General features: G+C 41.5%; 1 protein-coding gene across 3 annotated transcripts in view; it reads left to right on the plus strand.

The window, feature by feature from the left end:
* RIMS2 (regulating synaptic membrane exocytosis 2) overlaps positions 1-27,645 on the plus strand; it is a 6,281,053-nt gene that overhangs the window by 782,511 nt on the left and 5,470,897 nt on the right. For all 3 annotated transcript variants that reach the window (XM_044065683.1, XM_044065685.1, XM_044065684.1), the window contains exon 2: positions 20,414-21,342. In XM_044065683.1, the coding sequence (XP_043921618.1) occupies positions 20,414-21,342 (929 nt within the window). The remainder of the gene's footprint in view (positions 1-20,413; positions 21,343-27,645) is intronic.

The raw sequence follows: 27,645 nt of genomic DNA on the forward strand, positions 1-27,645 counted from the left end.
TTCAATGGCTACTCTTTTCCCAGTGGTCTCTTCAACATCTGCCTCTGTCTCATCCTGTTTTGATAACAGAATCTTGCAAAAAGGACCTTTGTTGGTGGATTCAGACTGATCAACTAACAATTGGAATACCTTTCATTCCTCGCCAACCCATTGCTGCTGTGACCACGGATGCCTCCCAGATGGGGGGGGGGGCATTATCTAGGCAGGACTGTCCAAGGCACATGGCAAGATCATGAGGCTTACTTGCATATCAGTGTCCTAGAGATGAGAGCAGTGCTACTAGTGTTGCAAGCACTTCACAACTTTCTTCCTCTAGGGACGATAGCAATCCAGTCAGACAATATGTCAGTGGTATGGTATATAAACAAACAAGGAGGAACCAGATCCTACCCCCTATGTCGAGAGGCTGTTCGTATTTGGCAGTGGGCGATATCTTCCCAACGTTTTCTAGTTGCAACGCATATCCCGGGGACAACCAATGTGATAGATGACAAGCTTAGCAGGGCAATCATGATGCTTCACAAGTGGTCTCTGAATCAGAAAGTTGCGGAACAGATTTTCCACAAATGGGGACAGCCTTGCTGCAATCTGTCTGCCAGTCCAATCAATGCCAAATGCAGCAGCTACTTCTCCCTTACCCCCCCCAGGGGAGACGCAGAGAGACGCACTTTTTCACAATTGGCCCCCGGGACTTCTTTATGCATTCCCTCACTTTCCGTGGATATCGAAGTGATCCAGAAAGCAAAGACCTTGGGAAGCAGAATGATTCTTATCACTCCTTACTGGCCTCGTCTGATTCAGTTCCCCTTTCTCTGGCCTCACCTTCTGGATGATCCATGGACCGTGGACCCAGTACCAGACCTTCTGGCACATGTCAGGCACCTTTAACCCCTACCTCCACACCCTCAACTTGACAGCATGGCTACTCCACTTCATTCCCTAGTCAGGCTTCATGATTTCTCACCTGCAGTTACTCATATCCTTACGTCTTCCCACAAGCCTGCTACGAGAAAATTATATGCTAGCAAATGGAAAAGATTTTCTATCTGGGCAAAAGAAAAAAGCATCGATCCTTACACAGCCTCCATTCCTTTGGTGTTAGAATTCCTAACTGAACTTTAACATCAGGGATCAGCTGCTGCTACAATCAAAGTTCAATTGGCAGCGATCTCCAATTTTCATTTGGGACAACATGAACCTAATCTTATGGCTCACATTTCCTAAAAGGCACTACTTTGCTGAGACCTCCCTTTCAGGAACCTATATCCCCTTGGGATCTAAATTTCGTTCTGTCCACACTTACTTCCCCGCCCTTTGAATCCGCACATATTTGTGAATTGAAGTTCCTTTCATGGAAGACCATTTTGCTAGTAGCTGTTACATCCGCCGGAAGAGTGTCAGAGTTGCTAGCACTGTCAACCTCCTAACTTGATCTTTCATAGAGACAGAGTTTCCCTTTGTACAAATCCATCCTTCTTCCCCAAGGTTTGCTCTCAGTCTAATTTGAATCAAACTATCAATCTGCCAGTTTTCTTTCCTACTCATTCAAACAGTGCAGAATATAAGTTTCATCATCTTGATGTTCACAGACAGTTAAGGTTCTATCTACATAGAACCAAGGATCTTAGAAGCTCAGACCAATTGTTCATATCTTTTTCTGAGACAAGAAAAGGTATGCCAGTGTCTAAGATTACATTATCTAATTGGATTTCAGATTGGATTTCATTTATTTACTCTTCCAGTGGCAAGGAACTCCCTTTTAAAATTAAGGCTCATTCTACCAGATCTGTATCCATATCTGCTGCCTTTCAAGCCAGAGTCCCAATTGACAGTATATGTGCAGCAGCAACTTGGGCTACCCCTCATACCTTTATTACTCATTACAAATTGGATTTGGCCTCAAGGGGTAGAGCCTCCTTTGGTTCCACGGTTTGTAGGAGTATATTCCCATGAGCCACCCGAGGAAAAGGTGCTATGGACGCTGTCCCATATGTAAGAATGAAGGCAAGAAAAGACTACAGAACATAAAGAAGTTATGTACTCACCATAACATTCCATGTTTGTAGTCCATCTCGCCCTTCATTCTTACGAACTCACCCAACTACCCCTGTCCATGTATCCTTTGAGGATCTGGAGACAAGATAGTATTTATCTTCTGTAGGGTGGAGACCTTTCATCTTTGTTGTTCCTTGTGGAAATACCTTCTATCACTTTTTTAGATAGCAGCAAACAAGATCTGGGGATTCTTACTAGTGCACTATGGGATACTTACCTTGCCACGAGCCAGCTGAGAGACTTCGAGCTTTGTAATCGGCCGAGTCGGAGCCGAGGATCGGCTCCAAACCCATACGTAAGAATGAAGGGCGAGATGGACTACAAACATGGAACGTTATGGTGAGTACATAACTTTTTTTTTTTAATACTTAATTATGCATAGGTATTATCATTTAAACTTTGTCTCAGGAAGTTCTATTCTTTGAAATAATTATGTAACTCTGGTAATTCCTAGATTATGAAACAGTATACCTACTTATATACAGTTATCACCTGACCTAAAAAGTTTTAAAATTGGTTGTGATAATTTGATGAGTGATATTGCTTTTGCTCCTGAGTTTAATGAGGCTGTGTTCCTAGATGACCCTTGGCCTGAACACTGAACAAACCCATTAGAACCTAACTTCATTAATTTTATATCCCAAATGGTCTTGAAAGTGTCTCAAAATGTTCCATAATACTGATGTCCATTTCTGGATTTATCAAATAAAAAAATATCTGCAAATATAGCCATCTTCTCAATTACTGTATAAATTATATTCCTAAATTTCCGAGTCCCTTATTTTCTTTGCCAGTAGCTCTAAATATAAAGCAAATAACAAATGCTATCCTTTTTTCTTGGGCAATCTCGCATTCCCCCCAAAGGCAAGAAAGATGGGAAGCGGGCTCCTCCTGCTAAAGCTACTCAGACTTCTGTACTCATGAAGTGTTTTTTTCATGATAAACCAGGTGCTGTCTGACTGTCCTATTCTTCCCAGCCACATTCCTCTTTCTGTTTGCCTTTCTCTCTGGTTAAAGATTAATTAGGATTCTTGGGTTCTGTCCATTATCCACCAAGGGTATTTCATGGTCTGGAAGTCTCTTCCCCCTTTTATGGGAATTCCTCAGCCCCCTCAGGAACAGCTGTCCTCCTTTCCAGGGATGCTTCAGGATGCCTTGACTCAGGGTACTATTCATCAAGTTTCAGTTTCCCGGGGGGGGGGGGGTTACTCCAGAATGTTACCCGTACCCAGGAAAGAGGGTAATTGGAGACCAGTTTCAGACCTCTCTCATCTAAATACATTTCTGAAGGTTCCCTCTTTTTGAATATTGTTCCTTCAGACTTTACCTCTTTTGCTTCCTCAGACTTGTATGCTGTCTCTGAATCTCAAGGATGCTGATCTCCATGGCCCAATTCATCCTCTTTTCTGGAAGTTTTTAAGTTTCTCTGTTGCTTCATTGCATTTTCAGTTCTCTGCTTTGCCCTTTGGCCTTTCTACCGCCCCAAGGGTATTCATCAAATGCTTCCCTCCTGTGATTGTTTTTTTGCAGGCTACATGGAATTCAAGTTTCCCCTACTTGAACGACCTCCTGTTTCAGGCATTCTGTTTAGTGACTTTATTGCAAAGTCTCCATTTTGCCATTTTCCTTCTGCAAAGGCTGGGTTTCACTATAAGTTTACAAAAGTTCTTTCTGACTCCTCCTCAGGATCATGTTTTTTCTGGGATGCAGGATCCAGACTTTGCCTATGTTGGCATCCCTGCCTCCTTCCAAGGCCCTAACTCTCATTTCTTTTTTATTCCTTTCTTCCTGTGGCTGCACTAACAGCCAGGAAATTTCTGAGAGTTCTGGGGTTCATGGTCTGCACTATTCCTACGCTTCCTATGGCCAAACTCCACATGAGAAAGTATCAGTAGTGTCTGAAGTTATTTTGGTTTCAAAGTGCTATTCCCCCTCAAATTTGTAGTTGCTTCTGCCTTGTCTCAAGAAAGAACTTCATTGGTGGATTTAGCAGTTAACTCTCAATCCAGGGCTTCCATTTTATCTATGTCTTCCCTCCCAGGAGCTGTTCACAAAATGCTTCAGACATGGGAAGGGGAACAGCATTTGGCTCCCTAAAGGTGCAGGTGATCTGGGTACTTCATCACCAGGAAGAGCACATCAGTGTCAAAGAAGTCAAAGCTCTTCTGCTGGCTCTACAGCTTTTGCATCCTCTCTTCTCCTCAGGACCTCTCAAGGTGTTTACAGGCAATATGACAGTGATGTGGTATGTAAACAAATGAAGGGTGGGGTAAGGTCCTATCTTCTTTGCTGGTTGGCACTCCTAGTGTGAGAACTTGCTGTTCAGTATCAACTGACTCTTCAGGCAGTTTACATTTCCTCAGGTCAAAACATTGTGGCAGATTCTCTGAGCAGGTCCTTCACTCAATCACATGAATGGATGCTTCACAGGGATGTGTTTCTGGACATTGTTCACCAGTGGGGTACTCCTGAAGTAGATCTTTTTGCCTCCCCCTGAACAGACAACTTCCTCTGTTTTGTGTCAGAATCCCAGGTCCTCTGGTTTGGAAGGTGGACGCCCCATCTTTTTCTTGGAAGGGGATGTTTCTTTATGCCTTCCTTCCCCTTCCTCTCATTCCAAAAGTCTTGATCAGAATTCAACAGGATGCACCCAAAATCTTGCTGGTGACTACCTTTTGGCCAAGACAGCATGGGTTCCCTCTTCTGCATTTAGCCAAGGCAATCATCACAAAATACCTCATAGAGGGAACCTACTCACATGACAAGAGATCTTGCATCTATTCTCACCTGTCCACTCTTTATCTGATGCTATGGGTGATTAGGATTTTCATTCCACATAGACACCTTTTTTCCTAAGGACATGCTTAGAGTCCTGCTGGAGGCCAGGAAGCCCAGTACTAGGAAATACTACAGTACTTGCGTATTATCGCAACCAGATATTCGCACTTCCGAAGCTTGTAATGTGTCATGGGAAACAGTTTTATTAAGGTGGAAAGGGGAGTGTAAGCAAGTAAGTACTACTGTGCAACAGACTGTATGAGGCAGATAGAGGACTAACTGCCAGTTTTTAGAGTCCTGCCTGCCGTGTCTCAGTTCTGCTGTTAACTACCAGTGCCCTCCACCGCACCGCATGACACATCCTGCCTTACTGATTCCAAGTGAAGCAAAGGCAAGCTATTCAGGAATATTTTCTCTGAATTTTCATGGCCAGTACGATAGTTGTTTTGTATCCATCAGAATGATGTTCAACGGGTATGTAAGTGCTGTTTGGGTCCTCGGAGAAACATGCAAGCTGTACATTTGTACTTTGCTTATACAGTTCTTCGTGTTTTCTGCAGTTTCAGAAGGAAACACTGCCAATTATTTGTGCACTCGTATTTTGCATTCCTTTGGACAATTAGTCACAGTGTGTGTGTGTGTGTGTGTGTGTGTGTGTGTGTGTGTGTGTGTGTGTGTGTGTGTGTGTCTGTGTGTTTGTCTGTGTGTGTGTCTGTGTGTCTGTGTGTGTGTGTGTGTGTGTGTGTGTGTGTGTGTGTGTGCGCGTGTGTGTGTATGTGTGTGTGTGTCTGTGTCTGTCTGTCTGTCTGTGTGTGCTGGGAGGATGAAGTGACATGTCACATTGATCTTCAGATATAAAATCGGAGAAGTAAAAAAAAATAGTCATCGTTCTGCATGTAAGGAATCATGTTGTTACTGTCAGCAGCAACTGTTTATAAAAGGTTTTGCTACTTGGCTGGAAATTCAGGACATCAGGCAAAATTAGAGAGGGAAGGGTGATTTAACATTAGCAGCACAGGAATGAATGGTTATGTTTAAATTGTATTGTATTTCACAGTGAAGGTGGTTTTAAGACACACTAACATTCACTGTTGTTCTTGACAACCCTTCTTAAAATAACCTTCACTGTGAAAGAAAAGACATTTCCTGACATTTCTACAACAGTTGCTGCTGTGTCTTTCGGCTTTTCCCGGTTAGGGGGTCGCCACAGCGGAACTCTGGTCCGCTAATGATTGGCAGTAGATTTTTACATGCCAAGTTGCCAGCCCTGATGCACAACCTTCAACGAAGGTGTGCCCATTCACGCATGTCTTCATACAGAAGACGCTTTAGCTGAGAATCAAACAGGACAACATCTTACTGTGAGGCGACAGTATCGGGAAGCAAGTGGAATTACCGCTAAAATCTGGTTGCGATAATACGCAAGTACCAATCCTACTTATCCAGATGGAAGAGTGCCTTTCTCGTAACCTGGATCCACTTTCTGTGGATGTTTGGTTCTTTATCTGTGTGAACTGCTGAATGCTGGGTTGGGTTATTATTCTGTTAAGGCCCACTTATCAGATCTCTGCTTGTCTGCCTTTCTCACCTTCTTTATCTTCTAGATTTGAAGCCAAACAGTTTCTTAAAGGTGTCCTATGTATTAGGCCTCCCAGGAAGCCTGTTCCTCCTTGCTGAGATCTTCAGCAGTTGATTTTATTTGCCTACTTTTTTCACTTCTCCACAATCTGCTAGTGAGAAGGTCCTGCACATGCTGGATGTGCATAATTTAGATAGGGCTAAGTTTTTTTCATAAATCTGATCAGCTCTTTGTTTCTTTTCATTCTAGGTCTTTAGGGTTTGCTGTCTCCAAGCAAACTATTTTTCTTTGATTTCTAAAGCCATTTCTTTTTTGTTATTCCTTTCATGTTAAGAGCCTTCCTTCTTCTGTTAAGGCTCATTCTCCTAGAGCTATGGCATCTTCTGGTGCTTTTTTCAAGAGTTTGAATACTAACTCTATTCTTGAGGCAACTACCTGGACTTTTGGGTATACATTTACCAAGCACTACAAGTCGGATGGAATTTCCAGAGCTAGAGCTGGTTTTGCTAGGGCCATCCTTCATGGTTTCATAGAGAGGTCTGCTGATCCTTCCTCTCTGCTTCCTGAGCTTTGACATTCTCCCTATCGTAATAAATACTGCAACAGTGAAATGGAAGGGCATAGTATACTTGTGTAAAATCTTACCTAAATGGTAGATGTCCTTTTCAGCACTGTTGCAGTACTCACTCCCTCCCTCCCTCCGCCCCCTTGTCCATTTCTGTTCTGGATGTACTGATTACCTCTCTACTCCTTGGACTGGTGTTCCTGCTGGGGCTCTCAGTTCTGAGGCTGGTATATCTGGATGTCACCTTTATGCCTTATGTTACGTGAGGAGCAAATGTGTAACGTATGGTGTACCTTAAAGCAACCTACATGCTTTGATATACTGGCCAGATGTCCGGCCGCCCTTGGCAGGGATCCCTATTGTAATGAATACTACAACAGTGAAGAGAAGAACATCTACCCTTATGCTAAGATGTTATACAACTGTACTTTCTATTGGTGTAGAATATTATGTTTTGTTATTTTTAACTTTGTTGAGTTCAGGATAAGTTCGCATTTTTGGTTAGGGGCAAGGATGTCCTGATGATTTAATCACTCTGGCTGTTTATATAGCTTCCCACAAAAAGGGTTTAGCCTATAAGCAGCAGTGAGTGCAGGAGGAGATGAAAGCTTTTGGAAGCTGGCTGGTTGCTGTGTCTTTGGCAGGGTACAACTGAAAGGCTACTGCTGCAGTCAAGAATTCGAAAAATCTACTCATATGGATAAGTCACACTTAATCAGCTGCACTTTATTTCCACCTTTCAGAAACCGTCCACTAGAAATATTTACAAAAGCAAATGGAAAACATTCTAAATATGGGTAGTGGAGAATGGGGTTGACCCCTTTTCTGCTCCCATTCCTTCCATTCTGGACTTTCTGGTAGGTCTCTCTCACTCTGGTGCCAGCTGTTCCACTGTTAAGGTTCCACAAGCAATAATTTCCAGTTTTCATGTGGGAGCAAATAATTTGTCTGTAGCATCTCTGAAAGTCTTAATGCCTTTCTAAAGTGCACATTTCTTTTGATAACTCCCATTAGATATCCAGCTCCTCCATAGGATATTACCTTGTTGCTCCCTCTCATCCTGTCCCCCCTTTGGGTGTGCCTCTTCTATTGAATTGAAGTTTCTTTCTTGGAAAACATTGTTTGTAGTGGCCATGACCTCAGCTGGATAAATTTCTGAACTTTAGGCCTTGGCTTCCAAACATCCTTATTGGATATTCCCCAAAGACCCTAAAACCTAATCCTAGATTTTTGCTTAACTTAAACCAAGTTATACATTTGCTCATCTTTTTCTCTTTAACTACTTAATGGTGAATACACTCTACATACCTTAAAATAGATGTTCACCCTCACCTCAGATTTTACTTGCACTGCACAAAATCTTTGTGGAAAGATGATCAGCTGTTTATTCTAAAAACAAATTGGCATCCAGAGTCATAGGTTTGTAGATAAATACTAGCTAGCTGCCCTTGTGAGTCATTTTAAGCCTAGCCAATTTCACATTTGGTTAGACAATACCTATCCCGTTGTTGATAATTGTATATTGCCCCTAAACCAAATAACTGGGTTCATCCCATAGATAATCTGAGGGGACCCGTGCATGGGATAAAGCATTTAGAAGCTGCTACTGTCCATTAGTAGTACAGGGGGCAGTCCCTGGTTAAATTTTGTTTCCTAGCTATAGAGTCAAGTTGCTCTTGAACGTGGACAAGGATGAACTTTATTTTATGTTGAGGGGGAGCCTGTTCCAGAGCAGCAGTATCCTCTATGAGGTATACCTGTCCCTCCAACCTCTTCTTTTGATATTGCAGAAGAAGTTTAGATCGTTAGATTGAGTATTTCTGATGCCATTTGACTTGATGTGCAGTAAGTCAGTGTTGGGTTGGAGGATGCCTTCTATGCCAAACACAGGTCACATCTCAGCAGTCTGTAGGATACTGACTATTATACCATGACCCCCCCAAAACGTGCACGCTGATTGGCCAGTGTGCACATTGTAAATCGAGTTATACTAATGGAAAAAGGTCCGGTCGCCCGGACTTTTTTCCATTAGTATAACTCTACTTTTAAAACACTGTCTCGCTATGTTAAATGGTTTTAACATGGGAACACAGCTTTAAAATAAGCAACGGAGATCTCCGTTGCTTATTTTAAAGCTGTCGCGCTATGCTAAACCCATTTAACATAGCGACAGTTTAAAAAACGGAGAAAGCAAGATCTCTGTTGCTTTTTTACTGTTTCGCTATGTTAAATGGGTTTAACATAGCGAGACATTTAAAATAAGCAACGGACATCTCCGTTGCTTATTTTAAACTGTCTCGCTATGTTAAACCCATTTAACATAGTGAAATAGTAAAAAGCAACAGAGATTTTGCTTTCTCCGCTGCTTTTGCCCACAGCTCTGATGTACTGTGCAGGCGCGCAGTACATCAGAACTGCCGCGGATGCCAGACATCTGCGGAAGGGCAGTAAACAGGCATTATACTATGCCATTATTTAAGAAAAATAATAGTTTCTTTTCTTAAATAATGTCATGGTATAATAGCAATAACCCACGTCTGGGTGTGGGTAATGCTGTATTACGGTTGGCTTTGTTTGGTCCCTCGGGCATCGCCCTCGGGACCAAACCACGCCAACCGTGGGTAAATCCAGCATTACCCACACCCAGGCGTGGGTTATTGCTATATAATGGCAGAGCTTTGAGTCACTCAGTGTAGGTCTTATTGTTTAAGCCTTGTATCCTTTTAGTAAGGTATCTCTGTGGGTTTTTGAGCTGTTGCTTGTGTCTGGACAGATACATGTCAAATGGGGAATTGTATTCAATGATGGGCCTAATGAGGGTTGAGTAAAGGGAGATAATGATATCCCTAGATCCAGACATAGCCCCTTTGTTTATAAGCTGTGCAGTGTAGAAGGACTTTCTTACAACAGTAGACATATATTGATCAAAAGTTAGGTCATTGTCCACATAAGTTCCCAAATCCCAAACAGGTGGGTCAACACTTTGGGACATATTGTCAGTGTGGTAGTTTTCTGGGGTAGACGACTTCCCAAAGGGTACAATAATGCATGTTTTTTTTAGCGTTTAGTTTCAGTTCATGATTTTGGTGCCAGTTATTTATTTATTTAGGACAAACATTCCTGCGGGATGGCTAAGTCATTTGGGTATTCAGTGATTGCTCCTAACTTGCAGTCATCTAAAACGTTAGTCAGCTAGAGTCCTTTGGTATTGGCTTTTACTTTAGAAAAGTAGATGCCAAACAGGATAGGTCCCAGCACAGAACACGAGGGGACTCCACTTGTGACTGGTCTGTCTGTGGAAGTAACTTCCACTACTTTGATTTCCTGCATCCTATCTGTGAGCCAGTTGGCAATCCAGTGGGTTTTATGCACAATTTATTTAGCTTTTCTACTATGCCTAAGTGGGGAATTGCCAAAAGCTTTGGTCAGGTTAAGGTATGTGGCGTGTACCATTTTTGCCTTCATCCGTTGCTTTGGTAACTTTTTCAAAATAATCCACCAGGTTTAATAAGTATGACCTGCCCTTGATGAATCCAAACTGAGACTGGTCCTGTGTTTGGAAGTTCCCTATGCCCTGATTGATTAGTTCCATGATAAGTTTTTCCATAGCTTTGAATATGAAGCTGATCATCCTTCTGGGTTGGTAAATGCCTGGGTCTGTGGAAGGTCCTCCCTTATGCAGGAGAGTGACTGTTGTTGTTCTCCATTTGCTTGGTACAAAACCTGTGTGGAGGCTGAGATTGAAGAGTGTTGTTAGGGTGTGGCAAAGTCATGCTTCATGCTATTTAAGATGCATCCAGGGATATTTTCAGGATGACTTGGTCTTGTGTGATTGCTATAGGAGTGGCAGTTTCAGGTATATCTTGAGAAAGATTCAGACAGGAGAGAGGAATAGTCAAAACATTTTTAGAGTCTAAGGTTTTTTTGTCCATATGTTTCTCTGACTGCATTTTCGTTGTTTATAATTCAAAAGGATTATCATTGTCTCATCAAAACCAAGAGCATATTCCACTAATTCTGTTTCAACCTCCACTAACTTTTTCAGACATTCATCGTTGCTTGATATCTGTGGTACAACAATTTGGTCTAATGTGCACCTTTGTCAAACATTACAGACTGGATCGCCTATGATTCCACCATGCTTAAAGGTATCCTGCCATGATATTATCCCCGAGTCTCAGTAACTGTGGACTCTCTTTCAACTGCTGAGACTGATTGAGGGGAAAACATAGGAAATGAAAGTTATGTACATACCAAAACACTAGATCCTTGTTGTCCCTTTCTGTCCATCTGTGCATCTTGCCCTCTTTCTTCCCTTCCAGATTGTTGTAATATCCTTTGCTTTGTTTTTGGAGGATCATAATGGACCAAGCCTTGAAGCCTTTGTAGGGTGCATTTATTAATCACTATTGTTATCTTTGGGGGGGGGGGGGCTTCCCTGTCCAAAGATATTTCTGTCAGACTTGATCTGAAGCAATACTGCTTGGGACAAGGAATTATGAGAGAGGAGCTTGAGCACTAGAGAACCTCTAAAGTTATCATTGGTTCAAATCCGCCCTCAAATAAATAACCTAACTTTCGAGATGGATGGAGAGGGACAGTAGGGATCTGGCACTATGATAAGTACATAACTTTAATTTTTGTTCAGTCACAGACAGTTGAGAGGTATGGAGGGGTGTGTGTGTGTGTGTGTGTGTGTGTGTGTGTGTGTGTGTGTGTGTGTGTGTGTGTGTGTGTGTGTGTGTGTACATGTATGTCCATGTGTTTGGAGGAATAAATGAGTGGGCTTCCTCTGCCAAAGTGATGCATGGGCTGCTGGTGATTATTGCTGCAGCAAATTGCTTAACACTTGCAGTAATCATTGAGCAATTCAGAGACATACTGATTAGTCAGTAATGAGGTATTTCCTCATCGTGACTAATTTATCTGAATCACTAGATGTTCTTCATCTCACATTGCTGCAGTCCTTACATATGGGGTAGTCCGCTGTCCTCGGTCGGCCCGAATACCAAAGTATTAGGCTGACGTCGGTCATGGTGCTCAGATCTGACATCAGAGCGTCAGGGTATAAAAGCGCATGACCGACGTCATATCCCCAGTCTTTTTTGCTGCATGGTCCGATGCAGAAGCAGCGTTGCAAGTGCCGTTCGGCGTTCTGAAATTTTCGTATTCTGAGTTTCAGACCGATACCAAGTTGGGCTAAGTACCCCGTTGGGGAATATTTTTGTTTTTTCTTGCCTCAGTTAATTCCGGATGTTAGAAAAAGTGAATAATTGTATTTCTTGTGGGAAACAGATACCGCATAGGGATTATCACTCTCTTTGCATTCCTTGTTTGGGACCTGAGCACGACGTAGTCGGGTGTCGGTTTTGTGCTAGGTTTAATAAGCGCACCATAAAACGAAGGTTAGATTGCGCTAGGTTAGTCTTTGGTAAGCGGTGTAATTATAATATGCCGTCGGATCCTCCGACGCCCGCTTCCACGAAGAAGCGCAAAGACAAATCTTTGAAAACTAGACAGGATGATTCGTCCGTTTTGGACGCCGGTCCTGTAGAAGCTACAGTGGAACAGGTGGATCCGACTGAAGTTTCTGTTGAGTCTCAGGGGGAAACTTTGATTTTGCAGGATGTGGCCTCACAGGAGTCAGGTCAGGCTGAAGGGGCCTCTCAGGTTACTGTTCTCCCGTCTATGACTAAGGTGGTTAGGCCTTCTGCTACTATTTCTAAGGCTTCTTCTAAGGGCAGGTCTGTTTTGCCTTCCTCTGGTGTCTCTCCAGGTACTTCAGGGTCTGTACCTAAAAAGCACATGCTTAAAATGGCAGAAGATTTGATTACTTTAATTAGGGGTTCTATGCCCCCTCCTGATAAGAGGCCCAGGGTGGAGCCAGAGTTGGAAAGTTTGGATCAGGCCTCAGATGACTCAGAGTCTTCTGCTGAAGATATTCAAGATTTTCCCCCTTATTCGGATTCTGATGCAGAGGATTCCACTCCTTCTGCTTCTCCTCCAGAGGATTTTTCTTTTTCAGAAACTCTGCATTCCATGAGGGAGCATTTTAAGTGGGAAGGACAGGATTTCTCTGATTCACGGAAGAGGCTTAGGGAATTCTTGTTTTTACCACAGCATAGACCCCTGGCTATACCTCCTGTTTTGGATGTTGTTCAAGATGTTTTCTCGGAGGCTTCCCTAAATCCAGATTCTTTGCCTCCTGCGCCAGTTAAACCGGACAGGTATTACAGGGTGCCTGAGGCTCATAAATATCTGTATAAGAGTCCTTGGGCGGACCCGGAAACTATTAGTCAGGGGCCTAAGGGTGTTAGAGCCTCTGTTGTTAAGAATCCGGTTCCTCTAGATAAGGAAGCTAGAGCTTTGGATAGATGGGGTAAGAAGGTGTATACCTCTTCTACTTTAGCAATGAGGGCTTTAAATTGCCAGTTTCATATGTTGAAGTATCAGAATTTCCTCCTTTCTCAGCTAAAATCTAAAGTGGATGCTTTGGCAGAGGGCATTGAGTGTAAAGAATTGCAGGATTTAGTACATGTATCTGAACAGCTGGGTAAGCATTCTTTGCAGTGTGGTTTTGATGCTGTACAGGCCTCTTCTAGGGTGGCTGCCACTGGTTCAGTTCTTCATAGGCACGCCTGGCTTAAGGATCAGAATTTGTCCGAGCATGTTAAAACTAGAATTCTGGATGCCCCTTTACAGTCTGAAGTTTTGTTTGGTCCCCCTGTGGAGTTGGTTTTGAAGAAAATGGAAGACAAGGCTAAGTCTATGCAGACTGTTAAAGATTTTTTGCAGGTGCAGCCTCCAAAGTTTAGTAGAAATTGGCCTACTAAGGGGTGGACTTACCCTTCTTCTGATTCTCAGTCTAGGGGTAGATCTAGACGTGGTAGGGGCAGAGCTCATAGTACATTCAGGCCTAGAACTTGGAGTTCGCTTGCACAACCTGCAGGGGAAAGCAGGGGCCAGTCCTTTCGTAAACAGGCCCAATGACCTGCATTTTCAGCTGCCAGATTCTTCTTGCCTGGCAGCTCCTTTGGGAGGAAAGTTAGCACTTTTCAAGCAAAACTGGCTTTTAGTCACCCAGGACAAATGGGTGTTGGACATTATAAACCGAGGCTACAAGTTCTATTTCCATACATTGCCTCCTTTCAAAGGCATGCCAGACGTTCCTCCTCGGCAAAGGATAGAGGCTCACAAGCAGATTTCTATACTTCTTCAAATAGGAGCTATACAGCCAGTTCCTCTGTCAGAAGTGGGCCTAGGATTTTACTCTCGCCTGTTTCTAGTACCAAAGAAAGGAAACACGTGGAGACCAATTTTGGATTTATCTATCCTCAACACTTATCTGGACATTCCAAAGTTCAAAATGCTGACGTTACAACAGCTTTTACCTCTGCTGGGAAAAGATCACTGGATGGTAACTCTGGATCTCAAAGAGGCTTATCTTCATGTTCCTATCAGGCCCAGTTGCAGGAGGTACCTACGTTTTCGGGCTGGAAATTTACATTATCAGTTCTCTGCATTGCCCTTTGGCTTATCTACTGCGCCCAGAGTGTTCACAAAGGTTCTGGCTCCAGTGATAGCCTTTTTCAGGTTAAGAGGAATACAGATTTATCCTTATTTGGACGATTGCCTGATTATTGCACAAGACAAGGACGAACTTCTTCATCATCTACAGTATGTGATGGTAGTGTTAAGATGCCTAGGGTATTCTGTGAACGAAACAAAGTCCAGTCTAGTACCCTCTCAGGACATGTGCTTTCTGGGTGTGAGACTGAATACAGCTTCCCAGATGGCTTTTTTGACCCCGGACAAACAAAGAAGCCTTTCTCTTTATTTCCATCAAATGTCTCTACAGTCCAGGCTGACTGCAAAGACAGTCCTTCAAGCCTTGGGGTTCATGGCATCTTGTATTCTGGTGCTTCCCAATGCCAAACTGCATATGAGGAAGCTTCAATGGTATCTCAAAATGTATGGACACAACACTGCCAGGATCTAGACACTGTCATTCAGATAATACCTTGCATTCAGAAGGAATTTTTGTGGTGGGCTCAGGAATGTCACCTAAACAAGGGACTCTCTGTGACCCGACCAGAGGCGAGTCAGATTCTAACGACAGATGCCTCGGACAAGGCTTGGGGAGCACACCTCAATGGAAAATGGGTGCAAGACACGTGGCCTGTCAGACTTCAACATTTGCATATCAACTTGAAGGAGATGTTAGCAGTCCAATTTGCATTGATGGCTTTCAAGGATTTACTTCTCCCAGGGCAGGTGTTGATTCAAACAGACAACACTACTGTCATGTGGTACATCAACAAGCAAGGGGGAACCCATTCGTACCCTCTTTGCAGGCAAGCGATGATTTTGTGGGAGACTGCTCTCAGTTTACACCTCAATCTTCAGGCAAGGTTTCTACCAGGAGCACAGAACTCCTTAGCAGATGTGTTGAGCAGACAAATAGTGGATCCTCACGAGTGGAAACTGGATCCTCATATATTTCAAAAGTTGACAGTGTTATGGGGGACTCCAGACATAGATCTGTTCGCTTCTCCACTAAATTACCAGTTGCCAAAGTTTTGCACAAAAATGTTTCATCCCACAGCTTGGAAGGTGGATGCTCTATCATTCAGTTGGAGCAATCTTCATGTCTATGCCTTTCCACCTCTGCCTCTCATTTCCAAGGTACTCTTGAAGGCCAGACAAGACAGGCCATCCATGATTCTGATAGCGCCGGATTGGCCTCGACAGCACTGGTACCCACTACTGAGGAGTTTAGTACGGAGCCTCCATGGCCTCTGCCTTTGATTCCGCATCTTTGTCTCAGGAGGACAATCACTTCCTCAATGTCAAGATTCAGTCTCTGCATCTAACAGCCTGGCATATTCTGCTTTAGACCCTGGAGGGTCTCAGCTTCCACAACAAGTTTTGAATGTTATTTTGGAGGCCAGAAGGCCTAGTACAAGGAAAGTTTATGCTGATAAATGGAGGAGATTTTTTATTTGGAGCAAAGCGAAGGACTTTGATGTTTCCAAGCCTGATTTAAGTATTTCTCTTCAATATCTTACTGAGCTATTGGACAAGGGTTTGTCTTTCTCCTCGATAAAGGTTCATGCTGCAGCCATTTCTGCTCACTATGACTGTGACCCTCCTTTATTTTCTCATCCTTTGTTTAAGCAGTTTCTTAGAGGGCAAAGAACATAAGACCCCCACGTAGAGCTCCTACTCCTGCTTGGGATCTCAATTTTGTGTTGGAAAAACTTACTCTACAACCTTTTGAGCCTGTAGCTACTGCCGAGTTAAAGTATTTATCATGGAAGACTGCTTTTTTGTTGGCCATTACCTCTGCAAGAAGGGTTTCTGAATTACAGGCCCTTATGGCAGTGGAACCTTTCCTGATTTTTCATAAGGATAGGGTATCTTTGCGTACTAATCCTTCCTTTATGCCTAAAGTGGTTTCTAGTGTGGTCTTGAACCAAACTATTCATTTGCCTACTTTTTATGCAAACCCCCAAAATAAAGGGGAGAAGATTTTGCATACTTTGGATATTCACAGGCAGTTGCTTTATTATTTGAGCAGAACCAAAGGGTTCAGGCAGTCTCAGCAGTTGTTTGTTTCTTTTGCTTTGGGTTCTCAGGGAAAACCTGTGTCAAAACAAACTATTTCTAAATGGATTGGTTTTGTATTTCTTTCTGCTATTCCCATCATGGTAAGGAGATTCCGGCTGGAATCAGACCTCATTCCACTAGAGCTACTGCCACTTCTACTGCCTTTCTAAGGGGTAGCTACAAAGATATTTTGGAAGCAGCCACTTGGAGTTCAGTACATACTTTTTCTAAACATTACCACCTTCCTCTTTATTCTAAGTCTAGGGCTGGATTTGCCACTGCAATATTACAGGGCATTTTAGCAGCCCCTAATGCTTTATGATTTTGCCATCCTCCCTTTACCTCTGCTTTGGGATTCTACCCATATGTAAGGACTGCAGCAATGTGAGATGAAGAACATAGTACAGTTTTGTACCTACCATAAATGTAGATGTTCGAAGATCCACATTGCTGCAGTCCAATTTACCCTCCCTCCTTCCCCTCTGTAGTTTGGCATGGTTATATGGTTTGGGTGATGGTTGTTATTGGGCATGTTTTGGGGAAGTATCCTGTTTTTGGGCTGTGGCCTTTCTTTTTGGGCCTTCTGACATCTGGGGCAAGAAAAGACTGAGGATATGACGTCGGTCATGCGCTTTTATACCCTGACGCTCTGATGTCAGATCTGAGCGCCATGACCGACGTCAGCCTAATACTTTGGTATTCGGGCCGACCGAGGACAGCGGACTACCCCATATGTAAGGACTGCAGCAATGTGGATCTTCGAACATCTACATTTATGGTAGGTACAAAACTGTACTTTTTCCAAATCATTTTAAAGGGCCCTTATTGCTTCAGCGGGCTGGTTTCTTTCTGAATCCTGCCGTATGAACAAGGAAGGCAGCCACAGCCCTCTTTTCATTTCATGTTTCTATCCTTTTGTTAAGACATAATGAAAAAATAACCATTTAAACATGACTGCTAGTGGATTCTAGGCTGACTTGCCATTCCAATTCTTTCTTTAATAATATGTTCCTTTAAACATGTCTGCATACGTTTTTGGAAACCAGTCACAAAAATCTGAAATGAACTGTTCAATATGGTCAGCATTATATACATGTCTATTTAATGCATTCAGCATATTCTTAGTTTTTATATCAGTCAGATGTTCATTGATACAAGCATGCATAGCTCTTTCAGACTGAAAGAGCACTTGCATGTTGTTGAAATTTTGTAAATTGATGGGCTTTTTTAAGCATTTTATTGTTGTCCTGCCTGGAAGACATTTGAAAACTAACAGTTTCATGTGTTTAATAAAAAATACTACTACTTATGGATCAGTGCTTTCTGCTAGCCATAAAGAAGAATAGAAGCACAAAATACCAACTGGGTCTACTTCAAATCCCTCAAGCCTTCTCCAAACATACATTGCTCAGCTGAAATCCGGAACAGATCATATTTACAAACATGACTTTTTTGCCTATACTCTCAGTAAAAATATTCATCTAGGTCCTAAAATTAATACTTCAACAATAATAACTAAAATGAACTGAACCCTTTGTTGTGTATGTGATTACCAGATTCCATTCATACCAGCACATTTATTATTAAACATAGCTAGTGTTGTTGTATTGGTGCTTCCTTATTATAGAGGCCTCGCCGATATAGTAACGTAAGCAGTGAGCAGTGTGATTACAGCAGTTTCACCATAGCATTTTTGGCAAGGGCGCTATAATAAGGAAGTAAAATTAGCTAATTGATTGGTGTCCATTGATGTACCATTATTAGCTGTCACTGGTTAAGAAATGTAATTGTAAATGTATCAAGTTGTAAACTATTACTGTAATACTAACATGATGTACTACCTAATAGTAAACAGTAGCTGTACACTGAGATAACATCTCTTACTTCAGACATATCTACCTAGACGATCGGCTCTGTGTACCTGACTGTGTGCACTAACTGTAATTTGTAAAGTGATGCAACTTCTTCACAATGAATCTGTTCACTGAGTATGTACTACTTGCAGTCTGTCATGTGCTGTTAGCTTATCTAAAAACTTACCGTAATATGGTCATGTAGATACTTGTACAAGTTATGAGACTATCCCATCGGCCCATCTAAGAATAGGCTTGTCCCAGCAGGGTTAACCTAGTCAATAAAACAAAAATATACAACACTAACAAATACATCAATAAAATGTGGTTATTGTTAGATAACTCTGTATTTTTGAATATTCCTTTGATTGGTAGATTTCGTTTACTGTTAGGCAGAATGTTTCCTCACCATAGCGATTTTGGCGAGGCTGCTATAATAAGGAAGTACCATCGTATTTGATTACAAACATTTCTCTGACAGTAAAAAAAAAACTACAAGTTAATATTCTAATTCAGGCAGAACTGTGCTAATCCCAAGACCCCAAGACAGTCTAATTTATCTCCTGGCTGTGACTGTGGCCTTGGTACAATTTGCCTGGCCTAGCATTCTAAATTAGAGTTTGTGAGGGCACCAGCTATATAGAAAGGTAAAAAATCCACATTAGCGTTTGTATACTGTGCCTTCTTTTTGGGGAAAGCAAAACAAGTTGGAGAAAATGTGAAAGAGCCTGTTTGTTTGCTACATGCTAATGTATCTTAGCCGTAATAATGGACGTCAACTTGAGACATTTGAAGTTATATGTGTTAAAAATAGTAATTGTACTGATATGAGCTGCACTGTGCCAGGCTTTACAAGCTATATAAAAATAAATTTGCTTTTTTATAGCTGATTGCAGTAGTATAGAAAAAGAAAAGTTCTGGCACTATTCAGTTTAGAAATTATAGATATTCGAGAACAGTAACATGGGAGTTGTATGCCAGCAGATGCTAATTACTTCAGAATCACAGTTGTTAAACATAATTAAAAAAGCAAGAGAAAGTCAGGACGTTGACTTACAGAAGTTATTTTCACTTTTCTGTTTAGTGAATGGCTAAAGGGTTGTTTGTAATGTCATAACCAACATTTTTATGCATGCAAAAATAACAGCAATATACATACTACACAGTACTTGCCATCTAATACAACTTCCATACTTTTGCCTGGCTACAACTCCCCTACCACAGTTTTTGTCTTTTCCTGGTTAGGGGTCGCCACCATGGACTCAGGTCCACTAATGATTGGCAGTAGATTTTTTTATGGCGCCGAGTTGCCAGCCCGACGCCCAACCTTCAGCAAAGGCACGCCCATTCACGCATGTCTTTCAGAGGCCACTCGACCGCGGGGAGGACATGACGACTCCGCACAGAAGGCACTCCAGCCATGAATCGAACCGGAGAACCTCTTGCTGTGAGGCAACAACGCTACCACTTTAGCACCACCACAGTAGTAACTAATAATAGCAGGGATACTACAACAGTGCAGGCGCATTGTGCCTTATTATACACCAGTGTGTATGCTGTTTTTGGGCAAACCACACCTTATTGTGTCTTATTCCTTAATTGTTTTAGTCATTATTTTTTTAGATTGCTGTTTTTATTTTTTTTAATTTTTTTATCACACTGCAGCAGTATGATACAACCAAGATTACAATAAGAAATATAATGTATGTTTTTTATTATTGTAATTCAAGCAACTAATGTCTAAAAATAAGTATCAGTTTCTGATTGATAGAAGTGGTTGTCTTTAAAATGTCATTGTTGTCCATATACTACAAATGTAGTTATTTTCCTTGGCATAAGTACTTCAGTCTAGTTTAGTAACATGTGAAATTAATTTGGTCATTCAAAATGCTGATACATAGAAAGTTTGATCATTGGTATTCTGAAATAAAATTGGGTTGTTTGAACTGATTCTGTTATGTTTGCTTTGCACAGAAAGCGAAGCCCATCAGCATCCAGGGAACAGAAAAGGCAGTACGACCAAAGAGAGGAGAGAGTAGATCAATCACAGTATGCAACACTGGACAGCGTAATGCCAAGATCACCACCTGAATATGCAGAACGGAGATCACAGCGCAGTTCACGGATTTATGATGACTCTGAATATAGAGATTATAGAGATTCTGGACGAAGGACTCGCAGGCGATCACAGGAGTACAGTCTGGATGAGGATATTGATGGACAGAACAGGGATGAGTATGAAAGACAAAGACGAGAAGAGGAGTACCAAAACCGGTATAGAAGTGATCCAAATTTAGCTCGATATCCAGTTAAGCCTCAGCCATATGAAGAGCAAATGCGTATTCATGCTGAGGTTTCCAGAGCACGGCATGAACGAAGGCACAGTGATGTGTCTTTGGCACATACAGAACTTGAAGATTCGCAGATTTCTATGCTTAGGCTGGAACGACAGTCACGGCAAAGAACAATGTCAGAAAGAAGATCTCCAGTAGAAAACCAACGTTCTTATTCTGTAGAAAGAACACGAGATATGCAGGAAATGAGTCCTATCCGGCAAAGGACAGCAAATCACAGTCCTCCAACACCCAGGAGGAGTCCTGTCCTTACGGATAGACAAGATATGAGGTGTACAGATTCATTACGTAAACAACATCATTTAGATCCTAGCTCAGCTGTAAGGAAATCAAAACGAGAAAAGATGGAGACCATGTTAAGGAATGATTCACTCAGTTCAGACCAATCAGAATCAGTGAGGCCTCCACCACCAAAGCCTCACAAAACAAAGAAGGGTGGAAAAATGCGTCAGGTTTCACTGAGTAGCTCTGAAGAAGAGTTAGCATCGACTCCTGAATATACAAGCTGTGATGATGTAGAAATTGAAAGTGAAAGTGTTAGCGAAAAAGGTAAGAGGTGCCAGTTTAGGTTTACATTTAGTTTAAGCACAAGGTTGTAGCAAAATCTGATAAATTGTTTTACTTGTTTGAAACCACCATAGACACATAACCAGCACGTTGAAACTGAGTGTCTAATTTCTCTTAATGGTGATTATTTAAGTAAGAAGTTAGAAATGTTAGTTTAAAGATATTGTGTACCATGCTTCCCAACAATTGTCTTCAGGTTATATTTATTGTAAGGCGTTAACACTGTTATCACACATGATGATCATCATTTGATCACTGTTGCAGTAGCCTTGGCTATATGGGTTACAGCCTGGTAAGGATATAACAGCCAGCAAATATACAAAGCTTAAGGGCATCTTTCATGCACCCAAACCATCAGACAGCTTGAGAGCTGAAGAAAGTGTGGTTTAGGTGCCAGGCCCTTCAAAGCTTTCCTGCAACTGAGAATTGCTTCTCTTACAGGCTTTCGTGGGTCGACTGTCAGCTAACACTACTCCATTGCTGGGTAGAGAAGTTCCCTAAAGGGGGAAAAACTTAAAAACTTAAACTTCTGTTTTTATGACTGACTTTAAGCTTGGAAGAAGTTTTATAGACTGTCACATGACTTAGTCGTTTTGATTGTGAACATTTTTAATTTTGAGTAAAGAAGTTGTTAAAACTTTTTCTTGCGTGCATGTTGTTTTACATTACTTTTGGGGATTGGGCAAATGTTTAAAGTGATTTTTACTGTCTGTTTTGTGGGAAAATTATTTTTTAATACTTGTTTCACTAACTATTGCTGCCAGTGCTTCCCAGGATTAAGGCATCTTTTTAGCTTCACTATGGAACAGCGTACCTATTTATTAGTTCTTCCTTCTTTCAACCACAAGAAGGAACTTTCCAAGCATTCTTTGCCCCTTTAGCAGGCTACTAAATTTCCTCAGCCATATTTGAGTGACTGTGCTGTGGTCATTACTGGTTCCTCAGACCATTTTTTTTCCTTGATACCATCTGGTGTAGTCTCTGCAACCATCATAAACTGGGAGTTAGACGTGTCCCCTTTGGCTGCTGGAGTGCCTTTAGCAGACAAGAGAGAATCACTGTTGTCCATCTTGGAAGAAGAGACAGGGTATACTTCTCTTCCTAGCTAGACTGGGATGTCCCTTTCTAGGGAGGTTTTGACTGCCAAGAGTAGGTCTGCTTCTTCAGAAGATCCTGCCAAAAATAAGCAACAGTCCCTTGAAAGGATTTTCATTTTCTGAAGCCATACCAGAATTAATCAGTTGTTTCAATGGGAACATAATGATATTCCTCTGCCTTTAAATAAATATTATGAAGTATTGCAATTGTAATATTCAGAACCTACTTCAGTTCCTCCTGTTCTTCCAGCTTTGAAGGATATATTTATTACAACCTGTAACTTGCCTGGCAGCCTACTGCCCCTAAGAAAGTAGATAGATTGTATGAAGCTCTTCAGTCTTATAAGTTTTTATTTTCTAACCCCAGATCACAGCCAGCAGTGATTTATTTGGTAAACCTAGCCGATGATGAAATCTGGTTAATGCCAGCCCTTCCCCTTCTGAAAAAGATGGGACAGCCATTGACAGATTAGGGGAAAAGTATATTCTTCTGCAACGTATTTTTTAGAATTCCCAGTTGTTTTTGAAATATGTATAAATACAAGATTTATTTCTAATTTCTTTACGTAAACACAGTGCTTATCTGCTAATTGATAAAAGCAGATTTAAGTCAGAAAGTGGTGTTTTGGTACAAAGAACATGAAGCTGTTTTTATTCACAAAAGTGAAGAAATTTTAATTGCAACTAGATTTTTTACTACTGTTTATTTTATTTTTCAAATATTTCTTACTACTACCTTTTGTTGTTTTAGAGTAGCTCGAATAGCTCAGAAGGCTATTCTTTCAGATTTTTCCAGTTGTGAAGATCATGTTTAAGTTTATGCCTCCCTTTTTTAAGAATATGAGGAGCATTATGGCATATTTTCCTTTATCTGAGGAAAATTCATCTTTGTGTAATCTTAGTGCTTCTGTGTCTCAAGTGACTGCACACTTGGAAATGTGCTAATTATTCAGCTGATGGCACTTCCAAAGCTGCTGCTACTGGAATTCTTAAGAAGAGGTTTGCTCGGCTGCTTACTCAAAAATCTTCCTGCCGACATTAAAGCAGTAAATCTAGATATTCCCTTAGAGAGGTAGTATAGCTGCAGCGGCCTTTAAAAAGTGTGACGAGAAAGGGAAGCTGATATAGGGAGTTTCACAGATTTTTCAGCCTTTCTTCTCCAAATGTGTTGTTTTAATGCTGCATCTGCAGCATTTTATGAAGAACAAAATAAGCAGACACAGCAAGCTGATGATAAGCAGAATTTTTTAAAGCAATGGCATGGAGGTTCAAAGAAGAAAGGATGACCCCCCCCCCCCCCCCCAGAATAAAGGACAGTCTAACAAGTCTGAGTGCCTATCTTCAGAGTTCTCCCCCCTTCCCACACTGGCAAGCCTTTAATTCTTTCCAAAAATCCAAACTTCCTTTTCTAACTTTGGCAAGAGATAGTCCCAGACAAATGGGTTTTGAGAGTGATTCATCATGGATACAGATGGCAACGGGAATGTTTTCCTCCTTTTCAGGGGATTCCTTCTCATCTGCTATATCAAACTTCTGTTTTCCCTCTTGTCATTCAGCATCTGCTATCTCAGGCCTTGACAGAAGCTGTCCCTCTTTCTCAGATAGGAGAAGTCTTTTATTAAAGAATGTTTCTAGTGCCAAAGAAAACTTTTTAAACAAGTTTGTTACATTTCCAAATTTAAAAATGTTACCTCTCATTCCTCATTTAAGATTTTTGGTGACCCTAGATTTGAAAGATGTTGTCATCACATTCGTGTAGCACTAGATTTCAGAAGTTTCTTAAGGTTTTCTGTATCTGCGTCACACTTTCAGTTCTCTACATTACCCCTTGGGTTATCCACTGCTCCAAAGATATTTACAAAGTTATGTAGTTCCAGTGATAGCCTGCTGCAAGACTGCAAGGTATTCACATTTTTCCTAATTTAGATTACTTGTTTATCTTTACAGTGTATCTTTTACCTCCATTCACAACTGTCAGTTGGCAAAATTCTCTCCAGGAAACATTGTAGGAAGGCCTGGTAAAGGTGTCTCCCCCCCCCCAGGCAGGAATGTTCTGTATTCTTTCCCACCCTTTCCACTAATGTCCAGGATCATTCTGAAGATTCAGAAGGACTTTCCCAAAGATTATTTTTGTGACTGCCTTCTGGCTCAGGCAGTAGTCATTTATCCCTTCTTTTGGAAATGTCCAAGGGGCAAGTACCATAAGCTTCTTCACATACTGGACCCTACTCACACAGAATAACAGGTGTTTGATACACCCTGACCCCAAACAGCTGTAACTACCTGCATAGACTATAGAGCTTTAATACCTTTTAGTTATGTATTTTATGAGGATCTGCATCAAGTAATTAAATTAAAGCCTACCACTAGTAAAATCATATATTAACAAGTGGAAAATATTTTCTAGTTGGTGCCAGGACCCTTTTAAGGCCAGTGTTTCTCTGTGTCTACAATTATTGTGACCGTTATTGTCATCTAACCTTTCTTATTTCTCTGTTAGGATACAGTTGTCAGCCATTTCACCGTGTCTGCCCATGGACCCCCACTTTCAGTGCAGTTCCATGTAAAAATGTTTTTTGAAGGGATGTTGCATACCAAGCTTTCTGGAAACCATGTGGCTTCCCCTTGGGATCTTAACTTCGTCTTGGAAAAATTTGCTTTTTCTTAATTTGAACCAGATTATAAGATTGATTTGAGGTTTTTAACATGGAAAACTGTTTTGCTGATTGCTCTGACTTCTGCAAGAATTATATCTACCATTCATATATGCCTAATGAGGTATCCAAGTTTACTTTGAACTAAGCTATCCATCTCCCTGTCTTCTTTCCCGACCCTAAAAACGAGGGAGAAAGGATCTTCCATACTCTGAATGTCCACAGACAAATTGTATATCATCTTGAAAGAACACCAGCTTTCAGGAGGTGTGATCAGTTACTAATTTTTTATGAAGGCAAGAAAAAAGGAAACCTTTTGTCAAAGCAGACTCTCTCCAAATGGTTGTCTCGTGATATTACCTTTTGTTGTACTCACCACAACAAAGCTTTTCCAGGTAGGGTTAAGGCTTACTGTACCAGTGTCTTGGATTCACATGTGGCGTTTTGGAAAAGGTTGGATTCTAGAAGTATTTTTAGAAGAAGCAACATGGATCTCTGCAGGTCTAGGATAGTTTTTTTCTAGGACCGTTCTCCAGGGCTTCTAGACCCTCGTCCTTTCTCCTACCAGTCAGTATAAGCAATGGTGATCTAACCATGTAGCTAAAGCTTCTGCAGCAGAGATGACATAGTACAGTTGTGTAAGTAATCTTACAATAACAGTGGATGTTCACATGATCACTGGTGCAGTAGACAATTCCTTCCGTCTCCCTCCTATTTTTGTATGTATTTGTTGCAAGGGTGAGAACCTTTATTTTTATTTTCCTACCAGTTGATCTTTTAAGAGCTCTAGGCTCCCTCTTTCAGTTGACTTGAAAGCCCTAAAAGGCTTGACAGCCAAACTGTTCTCTTTTATTTAGCTGTGCTCAATCTGGCTAATGGTTTGCGTGTGTGAAAAGTGTCCTTAAAATTTGGAAGCTAGCCGGGTATTATATTCTTAGCAGGATATAACCCTTATAGCTAAGGCTACTGCAGCAGTGGTCATTTGAATATCTACTGTTATGGTAAAATCTGATGAGGTCACTTTTCATTCATCCTGAACGTATGGGTTCGGATCTGATCCATGGATCCGACTCAGCCATTTCACTAGCTTGTGGCCTCTAACAAACTGCCTAGCTTGTTCCCTACCCATAATACACCATCCGTCACATTCCTCAGATCTCATTTGCCGCTCTAGTATCTGGACATGGTTGTCTTCAGCTCTCAAACTTTGCGTTGGGAGATAAGTGCTTTTCATAAATCTGCTACAAAATTCCTTATCTCATTCTTTTATAAAATTATTCTTATCTCCTTCCCTTTACCATTGTAGCTGTTATTTCCTTTATACCCTGTAGTTCAAAAAAGTAGATGTTATGTTGTCCTATCTCGCCTTCATTCCTTGCTGGTTGGGTCCGGAACTGAGCATTGGTTCCACCTTGGCCTAATTCAAAAGCTCGAGAGCTTCCACTAGCTCGAGACTATGCCCTATCCCATGACGCACAGGGAAGATTATCCAGATTTTGTTTGCCGCGCAAGCAGATCAGGTGACTTCTGACTGGCCTTTGGCTATGTTAAATTTATTATTGCTATTTTACTAAATCATTCAAGCTTATTAATAGCTTTTTTTCAATAGTTTGTATATTTGTAATTTTTGGAGTAATTTGTGTGATTTTTTTCCCCCTGTTGCTGTTTTTTGGCCGTTGTTTCCTTTCCTCATCCGGCCTCTCTCTCTAGTAGTCGTCCTATTTCTTTCTGAAGCTCTTTTTAGTTAGAGAGCTTCCCCTCAATCCTTGCAAGTAGCTCGTTTAAGTTAGAGGGCTACCAGCAGCCCGTTTAACTTAGAGGGCTGCTCTCCTTCCCTTCTTTTGCCTTTCCTATAGTCCCGAGGAGGAGTCGTTTAAGTGAGAGGTTTTCTCCTCAACCTTGTTTGTGCGTGGTCACCTTTAATATATTTTTATGCATAGTTACATTTTTCCACCATTAGTAGAGTAGTTGTATGCTGTGGTTATTGTAGTTTAGGTATTTGGTGATTTAATTATTGTTTCCTTGTAGACAGATATGTCTAGAGACATGTTTGCTGGTCTCAGGTTATTTTTCGACTTTGTGAGGTAACAGAGTTGTTAAGCTTTTGCCTTTGGATTCTCTTTTTTTGTTAGTTCTGTCCCTTTGTGAGACTCTTAACATGTCAAAGGATCATAAGGAACCCAAGCAGTCAGGGTTCAAGAAGTGTGATAAATGCTCCCAAAAGATGTCTATTACTGATGGGCACACCTTTTGCATTTATTGCCTGGCTGCCCATCACTTACAGGAGTCTTATACTTTCTGCCACGCCTTTAGTATTAGAGTTTCACTTGAATGTAAAAACAAACTAAGGCTACTAAAGGTTCCATTCTCTGAAGCCTTGGAAGGGTCTCAGAGCTCCAAATCACCTTCTTCCTCCTCCTCTAATGTGGAAAAGTCTAGAAAAGGAACTTTGACTACGGATCCAGCCTCGGAGCTGCCTAAAAAGATTGTCTCAAAATCACCTGGCTCGGAACCAAGGGCTGTTGGCTCTGAGA

Source organism: Protopterus annectens, chromosome 3.part0, assembly GCF_019279795.1.
Source record: "Protopterus annectens isolate FY-2018-M chromosome 3.part0, PAN1.0, whole genome shotgun sequence".
Lineage (NCBI taxonomy): Eukaryota > Metazoa > Chordata > Ceratodontiformes > Protopteridae > Protopterus > Protopterus annectens.